We start from the raw sequence: 17653 nt of genomic DNA on the forward strand, positions 1-17653 counted from the left end.
AGCAAGTTTTATGACCTTTAAAATATCTAGCAGAAACAGTATAAACTTGTCTGACTAGTAGCCCAGGAAAAAATGTCTAAAATTCTGAAGGCATTTCTATTATGAACTTGAGAAGCATTTTGGAGAACTAATTTATGAGTACTCATTTATTTGTAAGTCACTTGCTACCATGTAGACAGTATAAAAACAGACATGTATATGCATGTATACATAAAAGTACAAACATTAAGATTGTATAGCTTTGATTTTATTTTTAGCCATGAATCAGATAAAACTCATTAGTTTAAAAGAACAGTTGAGACCATGCATAGTGGCTCATGCCTGTAATCTTAGCACCTTGGGGCGCCAAGGCGGGAGGATCCCCTGAAGCCAGGAGTTTGAAACCAGCCTGGGTAACATAGTGAGACCCCATCTCTACAAAAAATAAAATAAAATAAAATTAGCCAGGTGCAGTAGTGCATGCCTGTGTTCCTAGGTACTTAGGAGGCTGAGGCAGGAGGCTAACTTGAGCCCAGGACTTCAAGGCTGCAGTGAGCTCTGATTGCACCACTATACTCCAACCTGGACAACAGGGTGAGACCCTCTCTCTAAAAACAAAACAACAACAACAACAACAAAACAAAAATAAAAGAACAGTTAGGTTAAATTGTGCCTTTGTAAATGGAACGAGTTATGGCTGGAACCCTTACACAGTTTTAGAGAAAACAGAATAGCAAATTTACACTTCAAAGAATAGAGAGAGAATTTAAGCTTTTTAAAGAAGGAGTTTGGGTGTGTTTGAAGACTAAAAATGGATGACAAGATAATACAAAGTCACTTGCCACAGGATTTGATAAGGAAACGAATTTCATTTAGATAGGTAGCTTCTAGTTTAGTCTCTGTTTTCCAACTGGACCATTGAGCTCAGGGCAGAGCCCATTAATGGACAGGGCCAACAAGGCATTTGCAGTTTGTAGAGCCTAATACTTAACCTATATGTGAAAAGCAAGCACAGCTGAAAGGCAGGACACCCAAATACCCAAAATCTAAGCATCCGTCTTTCACACTGAACCCTGGCTCCCTCAAATTGGGAAACGCCACAGGACTAGGGCCCCTGCAGTGCTTCCCCATGCTCCTCATTCCAGGGACTTCGCCCTGAGCCTGGGGAGTGAGCCAGCCCCCACCAGCCCACTGCCCACCACGGGAGCCTTACCTCTCAGCGGCCATCGTTTCCACAGCCTCCAAGTGTTCACATAATTTCCATTTTTAGTGACATTTCACATTTGTGGAGTCCTTGTATTCTATTTTCTTCTAATTAAACACGATTTTCTTCATTTGCTTGAACATATTTAAATGGTTGCTTTGAAGTCTTTGTTAAACCCAACATCTGGGCCTCCTCCAAGACAGTTTCCATTGTCTGCTCCGTTCCTGAGTGTAGGGTACATTTTCCTTTTCTTTGCATGTCTGGTAGTTTTTATGTTGAAAATGGTCATTTTAGATAATATAGCGACTTTGTATTCTGAATTTTACAGAATTGTGAAGGTGGTTGTGGCTGCTTCTGTTTGTTTGATTTTATTTATTTGTTTTTTGGAAACCATCCTGGTCTTAATTTGTGGAATCCGTCTCCTGCAGAGTTACCTTTAAAGCAAATCTTTGACATCTGTTAACATGATTTTCCCCCAAATACTGAATAGAATCATATTTTAAAATGTGAAAAGTTACTATTATTTATTCCTCATTTTCATTTCAAGAATGGTATATAGAATGCTGACAGTTTTTTTTTCCTCCACTGCAGGGAGCGTAACCACGCTGAAAGCACTGAACCTAAGACACTGCCCTCTGGAATTCCCTCCTCAGCTCGTTGTGCAGAAGGGATTGGTGGCTATCCAGCGCTTCCTGCGGGTGTGGGCAGTAGAACACTCTTTCCCCAGAAATCCAACTTCTCAAGGTTTGTAGGAGGTGATTTATGACAAATCACATTAACGTTGAAGTTACAGCTTTTTAAAATCAGGGCAGAACCTGTCTTCTCTTTAATAACATCCTGAGAAATACAGGAGCCATGGGTCCTCTGCTGAGTTGACACACTGTACACTGATCTCAGGCCGACCCAGTCATCTCTGTGACTTTTCCTTGGTTCTATAAATCTGGGCACATTATAGATCCTGGCTCAAGTGGATTTTGGTAGAAGTTTATTGTGATCAATCAAATGAAACAGTTATCACCTCCAAGCCACCCGCAGGCAGCTGCTTCAGGAATGACTTGATGCTCCATTAGACAGCTATTTTAAAATAAGTACAATGAAATATTCCTTATTCCTAACGAGGTACAAGAAATTGGCAGGAAAATGGCCCTGTAGACATGTTTTATCTAATCACCTTGTTGGTGGGTGCTCACTAACCTGTTCCATTCTTTCAACATACTGACCAGCCAGGTATTTTCAGATGCTCATGATGTGTTCTGGTCTTGAGTACGCATTGTAGTTACACTTGGAAAAGGTAAAGTTAAATTGGGATAAGGGAGAATCATAATGAAGCCTTGCCAAAAAAAGTACATATTCTGAAATATTTTCAGAATATTTAAAATTCTACTATTTGTGATGTACTTTGATACTTAAGAAAAATGCATGTTTGGAACATTAGCCAAGATAATTATATATGTGCTGTAACTGAAATGTGTAAATTAGTTAGGTCTTTGTAAATAACGTGTGACCTTGTACTTTTGACCCAGATGGCCTCTATTTGGAAATTGTTTTAAATGATTAAGAATCAGCTGTTGGCCCTGTGCTTGCTGAGTTGTTTGTAGACATATTTTAACCAGGTTATAGTGGCTGCATTGGGGCATTGCGCTGAAGCCGCCTGGCTGTGGCACCCTTGACCCCGATGCTGCCAGGATGTTGTGATAAAAATAGGAAAAGAAAAGTAGCCGCTGGACTGGCAGTGTGGAGGGCACTGGGCACCTGGCAGGAGTGGGGGCAGGTAGCTGAGGGCATGGGGTGGCCGAGGAGAGATAGGACCAGGACCTGGAGACAGCTGGGACAAGGATGGAGGGGCAGAACCGTCAGGCACAGCCGGAGCCAGGACACAGGGAGCACGGGAGACACGGACAGACCCCGCTGGAGGATCAGGATAAAAAAGAGGAGAAGTTGAAGGTTCATTCCAATTGAAGGAGACTAAAGGAATAGGAAACTGGATGTGATGCTTCATCCTGGATTGGATCCTGGGCCAGGACAAATATGATAAAGGACATTACTGGGACAGTTATTAAGGTGTGAGGAAGGCCAGCCAGTAAATGACAGAAGTCAGCGATGGGACGCTCCTGGTTTTGGTGAATCGCTATGGCGATGTGTGAGCATCTCCATCTGAGGGTGGAGGGGCAGGATGTCTGAAGTTACCCTTGAGTGTTTTAGGAAATGCATGAGCACCCCAGACAGAGAGGCAAGGGCGGGTAGGCTCATGGGGGCAGGCAGCCTCGGGGGCCAGGCACCAGCGGCTGCTGATGGGGTGCGGGGTCCATCAACTTCTCAGCAGTGTTATTGCAACTTTTCTGTAAGTTTGAAAAAAATACATTAAGTAACTGGTCAAAAATAAGTATCTTCTGACTCCTTTCTATTAGGTTTTAGGGCCACATAGAGTGATTTTTCAGCTACTATGTATATTTTTAGCACTTTGCCCTTTCAATTACTTTAAAAAGTCTTTGCTGGCTGGCACAGTGGCTCACGACTGTAATCCCAGCACTTTGGGAGGCTGAGGCGGGCGGATCACAAAGTCAGGAGATTGAGACCATCCTGGCTAACACGGTGAAACCCTGTCTCTACTAAAAATACAAAAAATTAGTTGGGCGTGGTGGTGGGCGCCTGTAGTCCCAGCTACTTGGGAGGCTGAGGCAGGAGAATGGTGTGAACCCGGGAGGCGGAGCCAAGATGGTGTCACTGCACTCCAGCCTGGATGACAGAGCGAGATTCCGTCTTTAAAAAAAAAAAAAAAAAGTCTTTTTGCTGTATCCCACTCTTCCTGTTTGCTTTCATTTTCATGAATTTCAGTTTTGTCCCTGGCCCTAAATCAGTTGTCCACAGGCAGATTGGTCAAATATGCATGTTTCTAGTCACTTGTACCCCAGGGGGAATTTTACAACTTCTTAGGACGTTTTGAAGCATGTTTGCCCATTTTTTAAAACTTTTCCTTTCAAACCTAAGACCCTGAGCACGCAGCAGTCAGGAGCATGTGGCAGCCAGGGGCGTGATGTCCATGCGCCTGTGTCCACTGCGACGGCCACCTGGGGTCTCACTCAGCCTTCAGGTCGTGCTGGGCACGTGCTGGGAGAAGACTGGCCAATAGGTCCCAGTGGCTCCCAAAGTGCCTGGAGTGCCTCCCTGAGGTCGTGTTTTGAGAAAGTCAACAAAAGCATCACCAAACAAGAAAAGCAGGCATAATGGGCTAAACATTACTTAGAAAGAAAGATTCTAAGTGATCTGAGGGGAAGCAGAAATGTTGATTAAATGTGGCAAGATTGCCCTGTGTACACATGCAAAAAGTCCCTCCAAAGTGGTAAGGCCTATGTGGGAAGGTCAGGCGCGCCCGGTGGGGCCTGTGTGGGAGGGTCAGGCGCGCCCGGTGGGGCCTGTGTGGGAGGGTCAGGCGTGCTCAGTGGGGCCTGTGTGGGAAGGTCACGCGTGTCCAGTGGGGCCTGTGTGGGAAGGTCAGGCGTGTCTGGTGGGGCCTCTGTGGGAAGGTCAGGCGTGTCTCATGGGGCCTGTGTAGGAAGGTCAGGCGTGCTCAGTGGGGCTTGTGTGGGAAGGTCACGCATGTCCAGTGGGGCCTGCATGGGAAGGTCAGGTGCACCCAGTGGGGCCTGCGTGAGAGTCAGGTGTGCTCGGTGGGGCCTGCATGGGAGGGTCAGGTGTGCCTGGCGGGGCCTGCGTGGGAGGGTCAGGTGCTCCCAGTGGGGCCTGCATCAAAGTCAGATGTGCTCAGTGGGGCCTGGTGGGGCCTGCGGGGGAGGGTCAGGTGCGCCCGGTGGTGCCTGCGGGGGAGGGTCAGGTGCGCCTGGTGGGGCCTGTGTGGGAGAGTCCAGGTGTGCTTCTGGCAATGTTGTTTCCATTCCCTCCATGTGGAACTGCTTTATGTGCCACAGCAGCCTGGCGTGGTGCAGGTGGCAGGTGGGGTGACGGGAATTGTTTGGATTGACAGGGAACGTGGCGGCCATGGAGGATCTGGGCACCCCACCCCCCACCATCCAGGTCATCACTGGCTTTTTGAATAAGTCACAGAGGGATGGCGTTGATGGTAGCTACTAAAGCGGTTTCTTACTCTCCCAGAGGCTCCACCGGTTAGAGAGATGACCCTCTGTGACCTCTCGAGCCCAGGACTGGAGTTGTCTGGAGACCACGCGTCTAACCAAGGAGCTGTGAATGCTCAGGACCCAGAGGGGGCTGTGATGAAAGAGAAGGCCGGCTTTCTCCCGCCTGTGGAAAAGCCAGACCTGAGTGAACTCAGGAAGTCTGCCGACTCCTCAGAGAACTGGCCCAGCGAGGAGGAGATCAGGCGCTTTTGGAAGCTGAGGCAGGAGATTGTTGAGCACGTGAAGGCAGACGTTCTGGGAGATCAGCTCTTGACGAGGGAATTACCTCCAAATCTCAAGGCGACCTTGAACATTGAGAAAGAACTACCAAAGCCAAGACACGTTTTCAGGTAAAACTGAAAAGCAACGGGGGATTTTCTTGATCTTTGCGAATTTATGCAGTTATTTTAAATTATCTTTGAAAACATCAGGTCCAGCTTTTAAAGTGTCCTCCACGTTGCCACCGTTTACTGTGCAATGAGTGCCGGTCCCAGGTTTAGGGTAACGGGGACCCGCATCAAGCCCGGAGTGTCTGTGGCAGAGCTCAGTCCATTCAGAGGCTGAGTTTGCCAAGGTTGAGGATACGCCCGGGGAAAAGAGACATAAGCGACAGTGAGATCTGTGGCCTGTGCTTTCTCCAGAGAGAGCTTTGAGGATGTCAGCATTTAAAGGAGAAAGAATGGGCAGCAGGGAAAGGAGGAAAGAACAGTAAAAGTGGGGGCAGGCGGTGAGCCAAGTGGGCACATTCTTGTGAGGCTTCGATCAGTGCTCACTGAATCCACATTTTACCTGTGAAAAGAGAGGAGTTGGGGGAAAGGTCACTTATGCAGAAAATAAATGGCAGCTGCCTGGGGACAAAAGGAAGGCAGTCATTGTGCGGCCCACTTCCAAAGCTTACCTTTGCCTTTGGTACAGTGAGTTTGGGGGCCGAGATTTTATTTTCCTTTCACACCCAGGACAAGGGTCCCTAGGAAACAGGCTCTGCAGAGGCTACATGAGAGAAAAACTCGAATCATGGGTGTGGTAGGGCGTGCGCCTACACATATGGGAGGTGTGTATCTGTGGTGTGCGTGTGTGTGCCTGCATGTGGTGTGTGTGCCTGTGTGTGTGTAAATATCTAGAGAGAGAATGCTGCAAAATAACAATTGGTGAATCTAGATCATGCATTCTCATGCATTCTCAAGGGGCACATTGTCATAGCCGAGGGGACAACAATGGCTTCCTGGGGGTGAAGATTCTTGGAGGCCGCAGTGGTCTGTGGTCCCTCAGGCTCCACGCAGCGTCCAGCACGAGCAGGTTCACGGTGGCACCAGACCTTCCCGGAGGTGTTGGCATGAAGCGCTCACGGCCCTGATCTTTCAGCTGTCCTGTAGGTTTGAACATTCAAAACAGAACAAAACAAACCTTGGAAGCATCACTAACAGATTAAAGGGTAGGATGTCCTAGCAGCACACACAGCAGGTTCCTAGCTACAGCGAGGCCTCGGATGCTCCAGCACGCTTGTGGTGGTCTCAGTCCACACAGTCGCACGGTGAAAGGGCAGGAATATGCTGAGCCTGCTGCTTAGAAACCTCTTTTCTTCCCTCCTCCCTTCAAATATTTATTTATTGTTAGGTACCCTAATAATAGCTAATCCAAGTGAATTGTGGTATGCTTATTAATAGTACTTATAATTTGGTCAATATGTCAGATTTGGATACTAGACCCTAGCCTTCGGAGATTGCTTTGGGTGGCTTGGGAAGTTGGAGCAGAGAACTGGAGTCTCTGGCAGGAAGCCTCAACCTGGAGCCCCTGCCCCATGGTTGGGTGGGCCCTGAGTGTTGTCTTCCCCCTCTGCTGCCTCTGCCCAGGGTGAGCCATAGAGAACCACTCTGTGCCTCAGCTTTCCCACGGGGTGGTTGTGGTCTCACATGCATTATCGGGGCCTCAGTTTCCCCACTTGGTCAGGTTGTCGTGGGGTCACAGGTATTAAGAAGAAGCTCTAAGATTATGGCCCTGCTCCGCGCTCGGGGTGGTGGCCCTTCCTGAGGGTCTGGGACTTGGGAAGCTGGCGCTGCTCTGTGTTCTCTGGCCAGGGAGCAGTGGGCATGGTGGGAGCAGCAGGCCCGGTCCAAGGTGACTCGTGTGGCCTGGGCCTGCTTATAAGGCTGAGTGCTCACGTCCAAAATACTTGCAAGAAAAGTGATGTTATGTAAAAATCATAGGTAAATAATGGTCTGGTCCTGAAATCCCAAAATTATATTGGGAGGGAATCAAAGCATTCTGAAGTCATCAAACATGGAGCTGGAGTACGACGGAGCATCACTGCCCCAGCCTGATTCTGACGTCCAGCAGGCCTTCCTCTGGGGCAGCTCCTCCATACTCCTCAGGACCCTGAGACCACAAGGGGAAGCCTGGTGTTCCATAGAGCCTGGGCCACCTGCCCTTCCAAAAGCAGCAGGTTAAAGGCCAGTGCCCAGCACGCACCCCAGGTGACCCCTGTCCCAGAGCACAGGCCATGCCTGCCCTCTCTGCTCTACTGAGACAGTCACTGCTGTTCCCGTGCAGATGGGGAAGACGAGGGACAGTCACTGCTGTTCCCGTGCAGACGGGGAAGATGAGGGTGGAAGGTCATGCAGCGTAGGGGGGCGGGCCAGCCTCCTGGGACGTGGCCACCGGGCATGCTGCTTGGCTGTGGCCTCTCAAGATGTGCTGCTGGTGTGAGGCTTTGCACAGGGCAGGCCGTGGAATGGGATGGGCCTTTCTCCTCTGGGCGAAGTGTTTGGTTTCAGAGGGAAGACCAGGCAGGGCTTCCAGTTGTGTTTCTTAAACTGCTTTGATGCAAGGGTCATGGTGAGGAGGTGTCATGTTCTGGAACCTGGCTGGCTCTCAGTCCTGGGCTCAGAGCCCCTATCTCCAGCCTGGTTTTCCCCAGGTGTTTTCACTGGGAGGAAACACCAGGCACACCTGTCAGCTCCCTCTCATGGGCAGGGAGAGGGAGTCCCCAGCACCGTGCGACCCCACCGTGTTACTGGCTATCCCCTCTGCTGTCCTGCGGGCTTCCCTCAAGGGGGACCCAGTATCTGATCCTGCCTGAATGTGTCTGTGGAGGCCAGGCGCCTTGTGATGGCCTTGCCTGCCCCGCCCCCTGCTCCCACATCACCCAGCGATGGGATTCCGACCTGCTGCAGCACCACCCCACGCACCTGAACTCCAGGCACGTCACATCGTCCAGCCCGGGCGAGCTGCCGGCCAGGCCCCCTGCTTCCGCGGGCATCTCTGTCCAGGTCAGACAAGGGTGCGGCATCGGTCTCAAGCAGGTCGGGTGCAGCTGCCGAGGCTGCACGTCCTTCAGGTGCATTTCCCAATCCGACTGTCAAGCGTCCCGGGAAAGTAGCTGGCTGGCAGTGGGCGCGTTGGGACAGTGTCCTGCTGCCATCCACACATCTTCATTACGTGTCCTGAAATCGACAGTCAAGACCGTGGACTCTGGGGTGACTGCAGCTTCTAGTCGTGCTGATTGTTCAGATGAGCGGATGATCCACAGGCCCTCCTTTTACGTTTCACATGTTGTGTGAGTTACCGTCACAGGGTTTTGTTAAACATTCAGCTAAAAACACTCTGTAATTTTAGAAGGAAGACAGCCTCGTCCAGGAGCATCTTACCCGACCTCTTGTCGCCGTACCAAATCGCGATCCGAGCAAAAAGACTGGAAGAGAGCCGAGCGGCAGCGCTCCGAGAGCTCCAGGAGAAGCAGGCTCTGATGGAGCAGCAGAGACGGTGAGTCCACACAGGGTGGGGGGTCCGCGCAGCCGGCCCAGTGCACCCGGAACTGGGACTGGGCTGTGATTTTATGGCAGGCCTCGTGGAAGTGTTTAGTTAGTTCTCCCCTCACTGATGCTGATCCAGGATCCGTCTCTTCCTCACCTGGAAGCCGAGCTGCACGTGCCCCTTGTGGTCTGCAGCGCCACGCACGGGCTCGCGTGTTTGCAGCCCTGAGGCCTCCGTGTGGGGCAGGCGCAGGTGCAGCGCTCCGTGTGGGGCAGGCGCCGAGGCCTCCGTGTGGGGCAGGCGCCGAGGCCTCCGTGTGGGGCAGGCGCTGAGGCCTCCGTGTGGGGCAGGTGCTGAGGCCTTCGTGTGGGGCAGGTGCAGCGCTCGTGGTCTGCAGGGCCTTGCGTGCATGGGCTCCCTTGTTTGTAGCCCCGAGGCCTCCTTGCGGGACAGGCGCGGTTGCAGTGCTTGCGGTCGCCCCCTTGTGTCCGTCTTTGCCCTGGCTTCCTCACGACACCTGCCTGCTTTCTTGTTCTTTTCCCTTATTTCTTGTTCTTCCTCAGTCCTTTCCTCCTCATTTTCCCTAGAGTATTCCAGGCCCTGACATGGTCGTCAGGGAGGTTCATTCTTGTCTTGCTGTGACTGCCGCCAGTGCCACCACATTGCGAGGTGTGTTGGCCGATGGACTCGGTGTCCTCAGTGTCTTCTCTGTCCTCCAGCTCCACTGACCACCTGGCTTCACCCCTCCCTGGGCCCCAGGAGTCCGGCTGGCATGGACCACAGCCACAGCACCCCCGTGCCCCTCACTTGGTGGTTGGCTTTGGCCAGCGGGGGCCCCCAGCAGGAGGTCGAGGAGGAAGGGAGAGCGAGGGCCTCGTCTTTACTTTCCTGGCTTCTTTGTGAGCTGCCTGGAGCTGGCCGAGTCCAGCCTCTCCCTCCTTCTGGGTTCCGGCAATCTCTCCTTCCCTGGTCTGTCCTGTGGGCGGCTGCAGCCCGGCCCTGACTGGCACAGGGCTCTTGCACCGCCGCTGTGGCTCACCTGCTCCCTCCCCAACATGAATAAACCCTCCTGAAGCCACCCCGTTGTGTGTGTGCTGTTTTCTCTCGGGACCATGTGATAGGGGCTGTGTCCAGCACACAGATTCTGTGATTGTCCACAGCTGTCACCCAATGTCCAGAGAGACATTGTAGTTGGTTGTCTTTTTCATTAAAAAGATGAATGAGGTGAAGTCCTCAGAGCTGGTCCCCTGTCCCAGGCTGTCATACTGACAGGCAAGGATGAGGCTGACTGACCGCTCTAGGGCTGTCCTAGGACATGGGAGTGTGGTCCGGGCTGCACCAGAAAGCCCATCGCTGTGGGACCAGGTCTTGCTGGCCACGGGCCACAGCTGCTGGGGCCCAGGGAGCACCGGGAAGGCTTTCCTTTGGTGCCCATCAGTCGCCCCACACTGTCCCTCGGGGTAGCTCTACAGAGCCGGGCCCGTCACTCACTGCGAGGTGAGCCCCCCAGGACCGGCCCCGCCTGTCAAGCATGCCAGCTGCCCTCCCCTCACTGTGTGCCTCAGCAGGCATCTCCCTTCCCTTCCCTGCTGCAGGTGGGTCCCACTCCTGCCTCGGCTCTGCCAGTTTCAAGGTACCGTTTTCTGAAGTGGGTGTCCAGACACCTGCCCCCTTGACTCCTCAGGTATCACCTGCCCTGCCAGGAGGCTGCCTGTGGGAGTCCCACTCCCTCTTAGCCATGGCTGTGATGGAGGTGATTGTGATGAGACCTTCCGCAGGCACAGCCCCTGCCCCAGGCTCTCTGGGCACCACCAGCTGCAGGGGGCAGAAAGGGCACTCTTACCCCCAGACCCCAGGCTCGGGCCTCGTCCCACACCTTCATGGAAGAGAAGTTCTTGGATACAGAGAGCGAGTGAACTCTTTCTTCTTTATTTTCCTGCCTGGAGCCCAGAGCCAGTGTCCTGCAGTCTCCCGGTGAGCAGCTCGGCAGGCCTATTCTGAGGTCCCAGACGCAGCACAGCCCCCTTCACATCACCCTGTGGACAGCGTCACCCCTTTGCTTCCCAAGGTGTGACCAGAAGACAGTGACACTAAGTGGAGGCCCTCGTCCAGGAGCGCAGCGGGGCCGGCACCACACATGGTGCTGAGTGGGGACACGGGGGGCACCACCCTGGCTGGGGCTGGGGGCTGGGGCACACCCAGGCAGGCGTCAGGACACGGCCTCACCTGAGGCAGCTGCTGAGACCACCTGTGCCCTGAGGTGGCACTGGGAGAGGACGCAGCCAGGCTCTGATCCCAGGCAGCACTGACTCGGGATGGAGCCCTCAGCAGGAAGGTGGTCAGAGGTGGGCCGTGGGCCGGGTAGAGCCCAGGAGGGCTGAGCCGCGGTGACCGCAAGGAAGGAGAGCAGAGGTCGGGTGGAGGCGTCGAGGAAAACCCGGACTGGGGCCCAGGCGTCCAGGATGATGATGGGAGAAACAAGAGGAGGCCGGATCTGGGGGCAGGATGGAGAGGGGGTACCAACCACAGGAGTCCTGCAGGCTGGAGAGCTGGCCTTCCGGGGGTGGAGCCCTGGGCCTGAGCAAGGGCTCTTGGGGACCTCATTCCACCCCAGCCACACGCGAGGAGCCCCGCCCAGCCGCAGACGTGGGCGTTACTCGGGACGTTCGCAGCCCTGGGCGGCGAGCTGTGAGGAGGGAGCATGTGACTCTGGCTGCAGACTGCGGAGGCCCGAAGACGCCTGTTCTTGTCTTGTTTTGTTTTGTTTTTTGAGACAGTCTTGCTCCGTCACCCAGGCTGGAGTGCAGTGGCTCAATCTTGGCTCACTGCAACCTCTGCCTCCTTGGTTCAAGCAATTCTCGTGCCTCAGCCTCCCGAGTAGCTGGAACTAGAGGCGCCCACCACTACACCCAGCTAATTTTTTGTATTTTTAGTAGAGATGGGGTTTCACTGCGTTAGCCAGGATGGTCTCGATCTCCTGACCTCGTGATCCGCCCGCCTTGGCCAGATGCCTGTTTTTAAAAGTGAAATTCAAGTGTCTGAAGGGAGGGACTTAGAGACAGGCATTCAGATCTTCCATAGACCTTATGTCGACAAGTGCCCGCAGCCAGGCACCCCCAACCCGTCGTGCAGCGCCTGTGGTGGCAGCCCCAGCTGGTGCCCTTACCTGAAAGGGGTCCTGATGCCTTTTCCTCGGTCACTGGGTGGGGTTGGCCCCCAGCATCAGTCACTGCTGGCAGCACCGACACACAGAGCCTCGGGATAGAACCCGGCATTCCCGGCTCTGCCCAGATGTGCCGGGAGGAAGAGGCTGTGGTTCAGACTCCCACCCGGAGGGCATGCACGCCCCCAGCCTGTGCCCCCTGGAGACAGGTGCACCGCAAGGCTGTAAAATGACAGAGGAATCCTGTAGCCTTGGCTCGAAGCTGCCTGTAACTTATGACATTAACCTTCCCTTTCTCCAGAGAGAAAAGGGCACTGCAGGAGTGGAGAGAGCGAGCCCAGAGGATGAGGAAGAGGAAGGAAGAGCTCAGCAAACTCCTGCCTCTGCGGAGGAGCATGGTACGGCACGCGCGGGCGGTGACCGGGCACTAGTCCAGTCCCGGGGGTGGGTGGGTGCTCACACGCATCCCTGTCCATGAAGGATGAGCCGAGACCTGGGAGTGTGGGTGGGTGCTCACACGCATCCCTGTCCATGGAGGATGAGCCGAGACCTGGGGGTGTGGGTGGGTGCTCACACGCATCCCTGTCCATGGAGGATGAGCCGAGACCTGGGGGTGTGGGTGGGTGCTCACACGCATCCCTGTCCATGGAGGATGAGCCGAGACCTGGGGGTGTGGGTGGGTGCTCACACGCATCCCTGTCCATGGAGGATGAGCCGAGACCTGGGGGTGTGGGTGGGTGCTCACACGCATCCCTGTCCATGGAGGATGAGCCGAGACCTGGGGGTGTGGGTGGGTGCTCACACGCATCCCTGTCCATGGAGGATGAGCTGAGACTTGGGGAGGAAGCTGCCTGTGCAGGCTGCTGGCTGGTGGGGCTGGGTTGGAGTGCAGCATCCAGAACCATTGCTCACTGCCCAGCCGGAGGGGACAGCTTCCCGCCCCAGCCTTGAGGGCTTGCCTCTTGGCTCACTGACTTTTGGCTCCTGTCTGGGGAATTAGAAGCTCAAAGAGGGAAGGCGGAAGAGGAGATGAGGGGAAAGGATTCAAAAGATAAAAAGCAGCTGAGGTCGAGGTGGGCGCTACAGAGGTCTTTCTGGGCTCCTCACCCTTGGTCTCTGGACCTCGGGGCAGGCAGTTTCCCTGGAAGCCAAGATTGCCAGCTCTTAAGCTATGGGACATGGGATATCCTGAGTACCGTCCCCCAAGATTGCTAGCTCTTAAGCTATGGGACACGGGACATCTTGAGTACAGTCCTCTCTTCCCATTTTCCCCAGACTGTATGAGGGTCTTAGTCCAGCTGGGCACAGGGCAGTGGGCACAGGGTGGTGGGAGCCGGTGGCTCCTCCCTCCAGAATGCGCCTGGCTTGCTTCTCTGTCCTGTGAGCATAGTCAGGCAAATGTGCCGTTGAATTTGGTCATAGATGTTTCTTTGGTTCTTTCTTCTAAGAGATGCTCCCTATGTGTTACTTTGAAAGGCCACGGGTTGCCTCTGCAGCCCCCTTAGCTGGAGTAAGGCCCCCAAGGGCTTCACCCTACAGCAGAGAGCGTGGCCACGTGGGCCTGCAGGCGTGGACTGCTTGGACAGTTCAGGAGTGTTTCCTTTGTCGAACTTTGTATTGCACTAGTTTTTGACTTACAGGAAAGTTGCAAAAATAGTTCCATCTCCCCCCGGCCCAGCTTCCCTGATGGTGACATCTTACATAACCTCAAAACAAGGCTCAGAGTTAGGAATTCCCAGTGTCCAATGCGTTGGATAAACCAGGACTGCATCTCACCCTTCTCAGGTCCCAGGCCCCACAGGACACTCCGTCGCCATCTTTGCTGTCACCTTTTTCCTAATTTCCCCAATATGTGGGAAAGTTTAAAAATACATATTTTGCCACTTCCAGGAATAAAAATACTTGCACAATTAGACATTGCTAAGAATGCTTTCAGAGCTGAATTATAGCAAAAATATGGGAAACTTTAAATGTCAACAGATGGAGATGGCTAAATTGTCACATCCAGACCATGAGCTGCCTCTGTGGCCGACAGAAGGGTGAGTCAGTGATCATATCCACTGGCTTGAAAGTGTCTTGAAGAAATCACTGTAAGTTAAAGCAGCACAAGTTGTAGGACAGTGCACAAAAACTCTCATTGGTCTGGAAGAACGTACAGCAACCCAGTGACTTTGCGGGGAGGGCTGTGGCTCTGGGGAGGGGCGCAGAGGAGGGGTCGATGCTGCCACAGTTGTGCTTCTGAGTCCTGTGAGACCATCACAGTGAGAGTGTATGCAGTTTCTTAAAAAAGAAAAACATAGGTTTTCTAGAAACTCATCTATCATGAGATAGAGCAGTTCAGTCAGCGAGTATTGATGGCCTGCTCTGAGCAGGGAGGGGACCAGGCACAGGCCCTGCCCACGGGAGCGCGCACCTAGTGCAGAGGCAGACCCTCGGCTGTGGCAGCAGGCAGGGCTCCGTGGTAGCTGGCTGCTGTTCTGCGCACCCCGCAGGCCCTGGGTGAGGCAGCTGAACGCATGGAGAGGCCTGCTGCTTCCCTGTGCCACCCTCTGGGCCTGCGCTGGCCCAGGCACTGGTGAGATACTTTGTATGGCCCAGAGTGCTATAGTCAGAGTCCAAGGGAAAATCTTTGTGCCTAAATGTTCATATCTAATATACAAAGAATGGCTACTAATTGATTTTAAAAATCTGAGAATCCAGTAGAAGAAGTGGGCAAAAAGTATGGCAGGCAGTCCACAGAAGAGGAAATCCAAGCCACCGTAAATACATGAAAAGATGCTCAGCCTGTGAGGGACACGTAGGGTGGACGTGAGGCGCTTGTGTGGTCGGCAGGAAGGAGCCGAGGTGGTGGAGCGTGGGGAGGAGCCGAGGTGATGGAGCAGCGTGGGGAGGAGCCGAGGTGGTGGAGCAGCGTGGGGAGGAGCCGAGGTGGTGGAGCAGCGTGGGGAGGAGCCGAGGTGATGGAGCAGTGTGGGGAGGAGCCGAGGTGGTGGAGCAGCGTGGGGAGGAGCCGAGGTGGTGGAGCGTGGGGAGGAGCCGAGGTGGTAGAGCAGTGTGGGGAGGAGCCAAGGTGGTGGAGCAGCGTGGGGAGGAGCCAAGGTGGTGGAGCAGCGTGGGGAGGAGCCGAGGTGATGGAGCAGCGTGGGGAGGAGCCGAGGTGGTGCAGTGTGGGGAGGAGCTGAGGTGGTGGAGCGTGGGAAGGAGCCGAGGTGGTGGAGCAGCGTGGGGAGGTGCTGAGGTGGTGGAGCGTGGGATAGAGCATGGAGGCTGCTGCCACCAGCTGCTCGGAAGGCATCCTTCCAAGTTAAGAACGTGTCCTTTGAACACATTTAGGAGTCCATTTTATAGAAATAAAAGCAATCATATAGGCATTTAGTTACACAGAAGTGTATCTGTGTATTTCAGTATTGTTGGAGAGACAAGCATAAATAAATACAACTCCAATTTCCATGTCCATAACAGGGAAGCGGTTCCACGCATTGGCCCGGGGAGGGCAAGCTCCCAGCTCCCTGCAGCTGGGCAGGAGGACACGAGAGGGCGCCACAGCCTTGGGTGGCCACTGCTGGGTGGATTCCACTGGACAGTGGCACCCACGGGCTGGGCTGGGCTGGGCGGGCCTGGGGAATCATGGCCGCTGGCTTTGCAGCCTGGTCCTGGAGTGTGCCCCCAGCCCTGCATGTGCTTTTGCTGATCCGTCACTGTGTGGTCACACCCCAAGTACATTCGATGGGGTGGGAGCCTTGAGGCTGCGGCTGCTGAAAGGGCTGCAGAGCTAAAGCCTGTGGCTGGGTGAAGCCTGGGTCTGTCACCTGCTTTGTAAAACGCACTGCACTTCTCTTCATGTCGCTCTGAAACCAGCCATGACTTGAGCCCATATTTTGGGCTTCACGTCAGTGGCATGTTTGACACTTGACATACAAACCCTGGCGCAAAGCCCGTTCCACGCCACCAAAGCGGCAGCCTGTTGTAGACTTCGCCGGTGTGTTCGTGTTTATATTTGGTTCTTTGCTTGCTCACTCAAGAACTGGATATTCGAAAAAGTCTTCCTTCTCTATATTTTAGAGTGGGAGTAAAATGTGGATGGGTGGGCTTCCCTCCAAATACATACTTTTAATGTCTTTTAAAATAAAATTAAGTGTCTGATTTTAAAAGAAAAAAACACCCACTGGATTTAGCATTTATTTATTTATTTATTTATGAGACAGGCTGAAGTGCAGTGGCACAATCTTGGCTCACTGCAACCTCTGCCTCCCAGGTTCAAGCGATTTTCCTGCCTCAGCCTCCTGAGTAGCTAGAACTACAGGCATGCGCCACCACACCTGGCTAATTTTTTGTGTTTTTAGTAGAGACAGGTTTCGCCATGTTGGCCAGGCTGGTTTTGAACTCCTGACCTCAAGCAGTCCACCCGCCCCGGCCTCCCAAAGTGCTGGGATTACAGGTGTGAGCCACTGCGCCTGGCCAGGATTTAGCATTTGTTCTTTTCTTTCTGTTGGAAGAACCTTTGGGAGAATCCTGATCACCTGAAAGTGTCCCAGCTCTCAGTCAGCCAAGAGTTTCCTCTGCTGTGTCTGCAGCCTGTGCCTTGCTTTATGGTGGGGTGGGAGGGATAGGAAAAAGTTGGTGGGTGGTCCCTGGTCCTCCCTGCCTCCCATCTTTCTGCCCTTTCTGGTTGCCAAACACTTTCTAAGTGTCAGGCATGTACTAGGGTTAAACTAAGGGCCAGACAAAGGCCCCGGCCTGGAAATACATTTGGAGGAGAGAATGGCAGATACAACCATTCCAAACGTCATCTCAGTAAATGTTAAATGGACCCTACGAGTCTCCACATTGCAGTAGCCCCTGGTTGGAAGTTCTTCTCTCCCACTCTGTTGCCAGGGTTCCCTCCTACCTGTTTTTGTCATCCGTTGGTTTCTGACAGTCCCTGGGAACACACTGCAGGCACCCGCACAGGCCCAAAGCTCCCTGAGGTCCGGAGGGGTCAGCGTGGCTCTCACATGTGTCCACTGGAGGCAGCAGCGAGCAGCACTGGTCACGCCGCCCTTGGGGTGCTAGCCTCCTCCTGCCTAGGTTGCACATCACAGCGAGTGTTGGGTCCTCCCAGGTCTCCCTGGTTCTGGCACTGAAGCTGGAGAAACAGATCTGGGGCCCCTGTGGAGAGGGGCCATCTAAGGACGCCTGTAGGAAGCCAGCCACTGCAGCAAACCTGGCGTGGGGGGCATAAGGGCATGCAGGGCAGCCTTCCGAGCTACCCCAGGGTCCCCTCACTCTGCATCTTTACCTCCTACCCCAGCCTGGGCTGTCAGGGAGGCCCCAAAAAGATGTCCAAACTGAGATCCCAGTAGGGCACGAGAGCTAGCCAAGACCTGGGGGGATGACTGCGTTGCACAGGGACCGTCTACCTGGGGCGGCCTCGGACCCACCTCT

General features: G+C 53.8%; 1 protein-coding gene across 50 annotated transcripts in view; it reads left to right on the forward strand.

Annotated features, from left to right (window-relative positions):
* LRRC27 (leucine rich repeat containing 27) overlaps positions 1-17653 on the forward strand; it is a 47583-nt gene that overhangs the window by 10823 nt on the left and 19107 nt on the right. For 38 of the 50 annotated variants that reach the window (XM_054660033.2, XM_063782316.1, XM_063782319.1 and 35 more), the window contains 4 exons: positions 1775-1927; positions 5294-5666; positions 8929-9075; positions 12531-12627. In XM_054660033.2, coding sequence (XP_054516008.1) covers positions 1775-1927; positions 5294-5666; positions 8929-9075; positions 12531-12627 — 770 coding nt within the window. Of the gene's footprint in view, positions 1-475; positions 574-1774; positions 1928-5293; positions 5667-8928; positions 9076-9629; positions 10145-12530; positions 12628-17653 lie in introns of those variants that run through there. The other 12 variants (XM_063782338.1, XM_063782351.1, XM_063782345.1 and 9 more) reach the window with 4 other exon arrangements.

Source organism: Pan troglodytes, chromosome 8 (assembly GCF_028858775.2).
Source record: "Pan troglodytes isolate AG18354 chromosome 8, NHGRI_mPanTro3-v2.0_pri, whole genome shotgun sequence".
Taxonomy (NCBI): Eukaryota; Metazoa; Chordata; class Mammalia; order Primates; family Hominidae; genus Pan; species Pan troglodytes.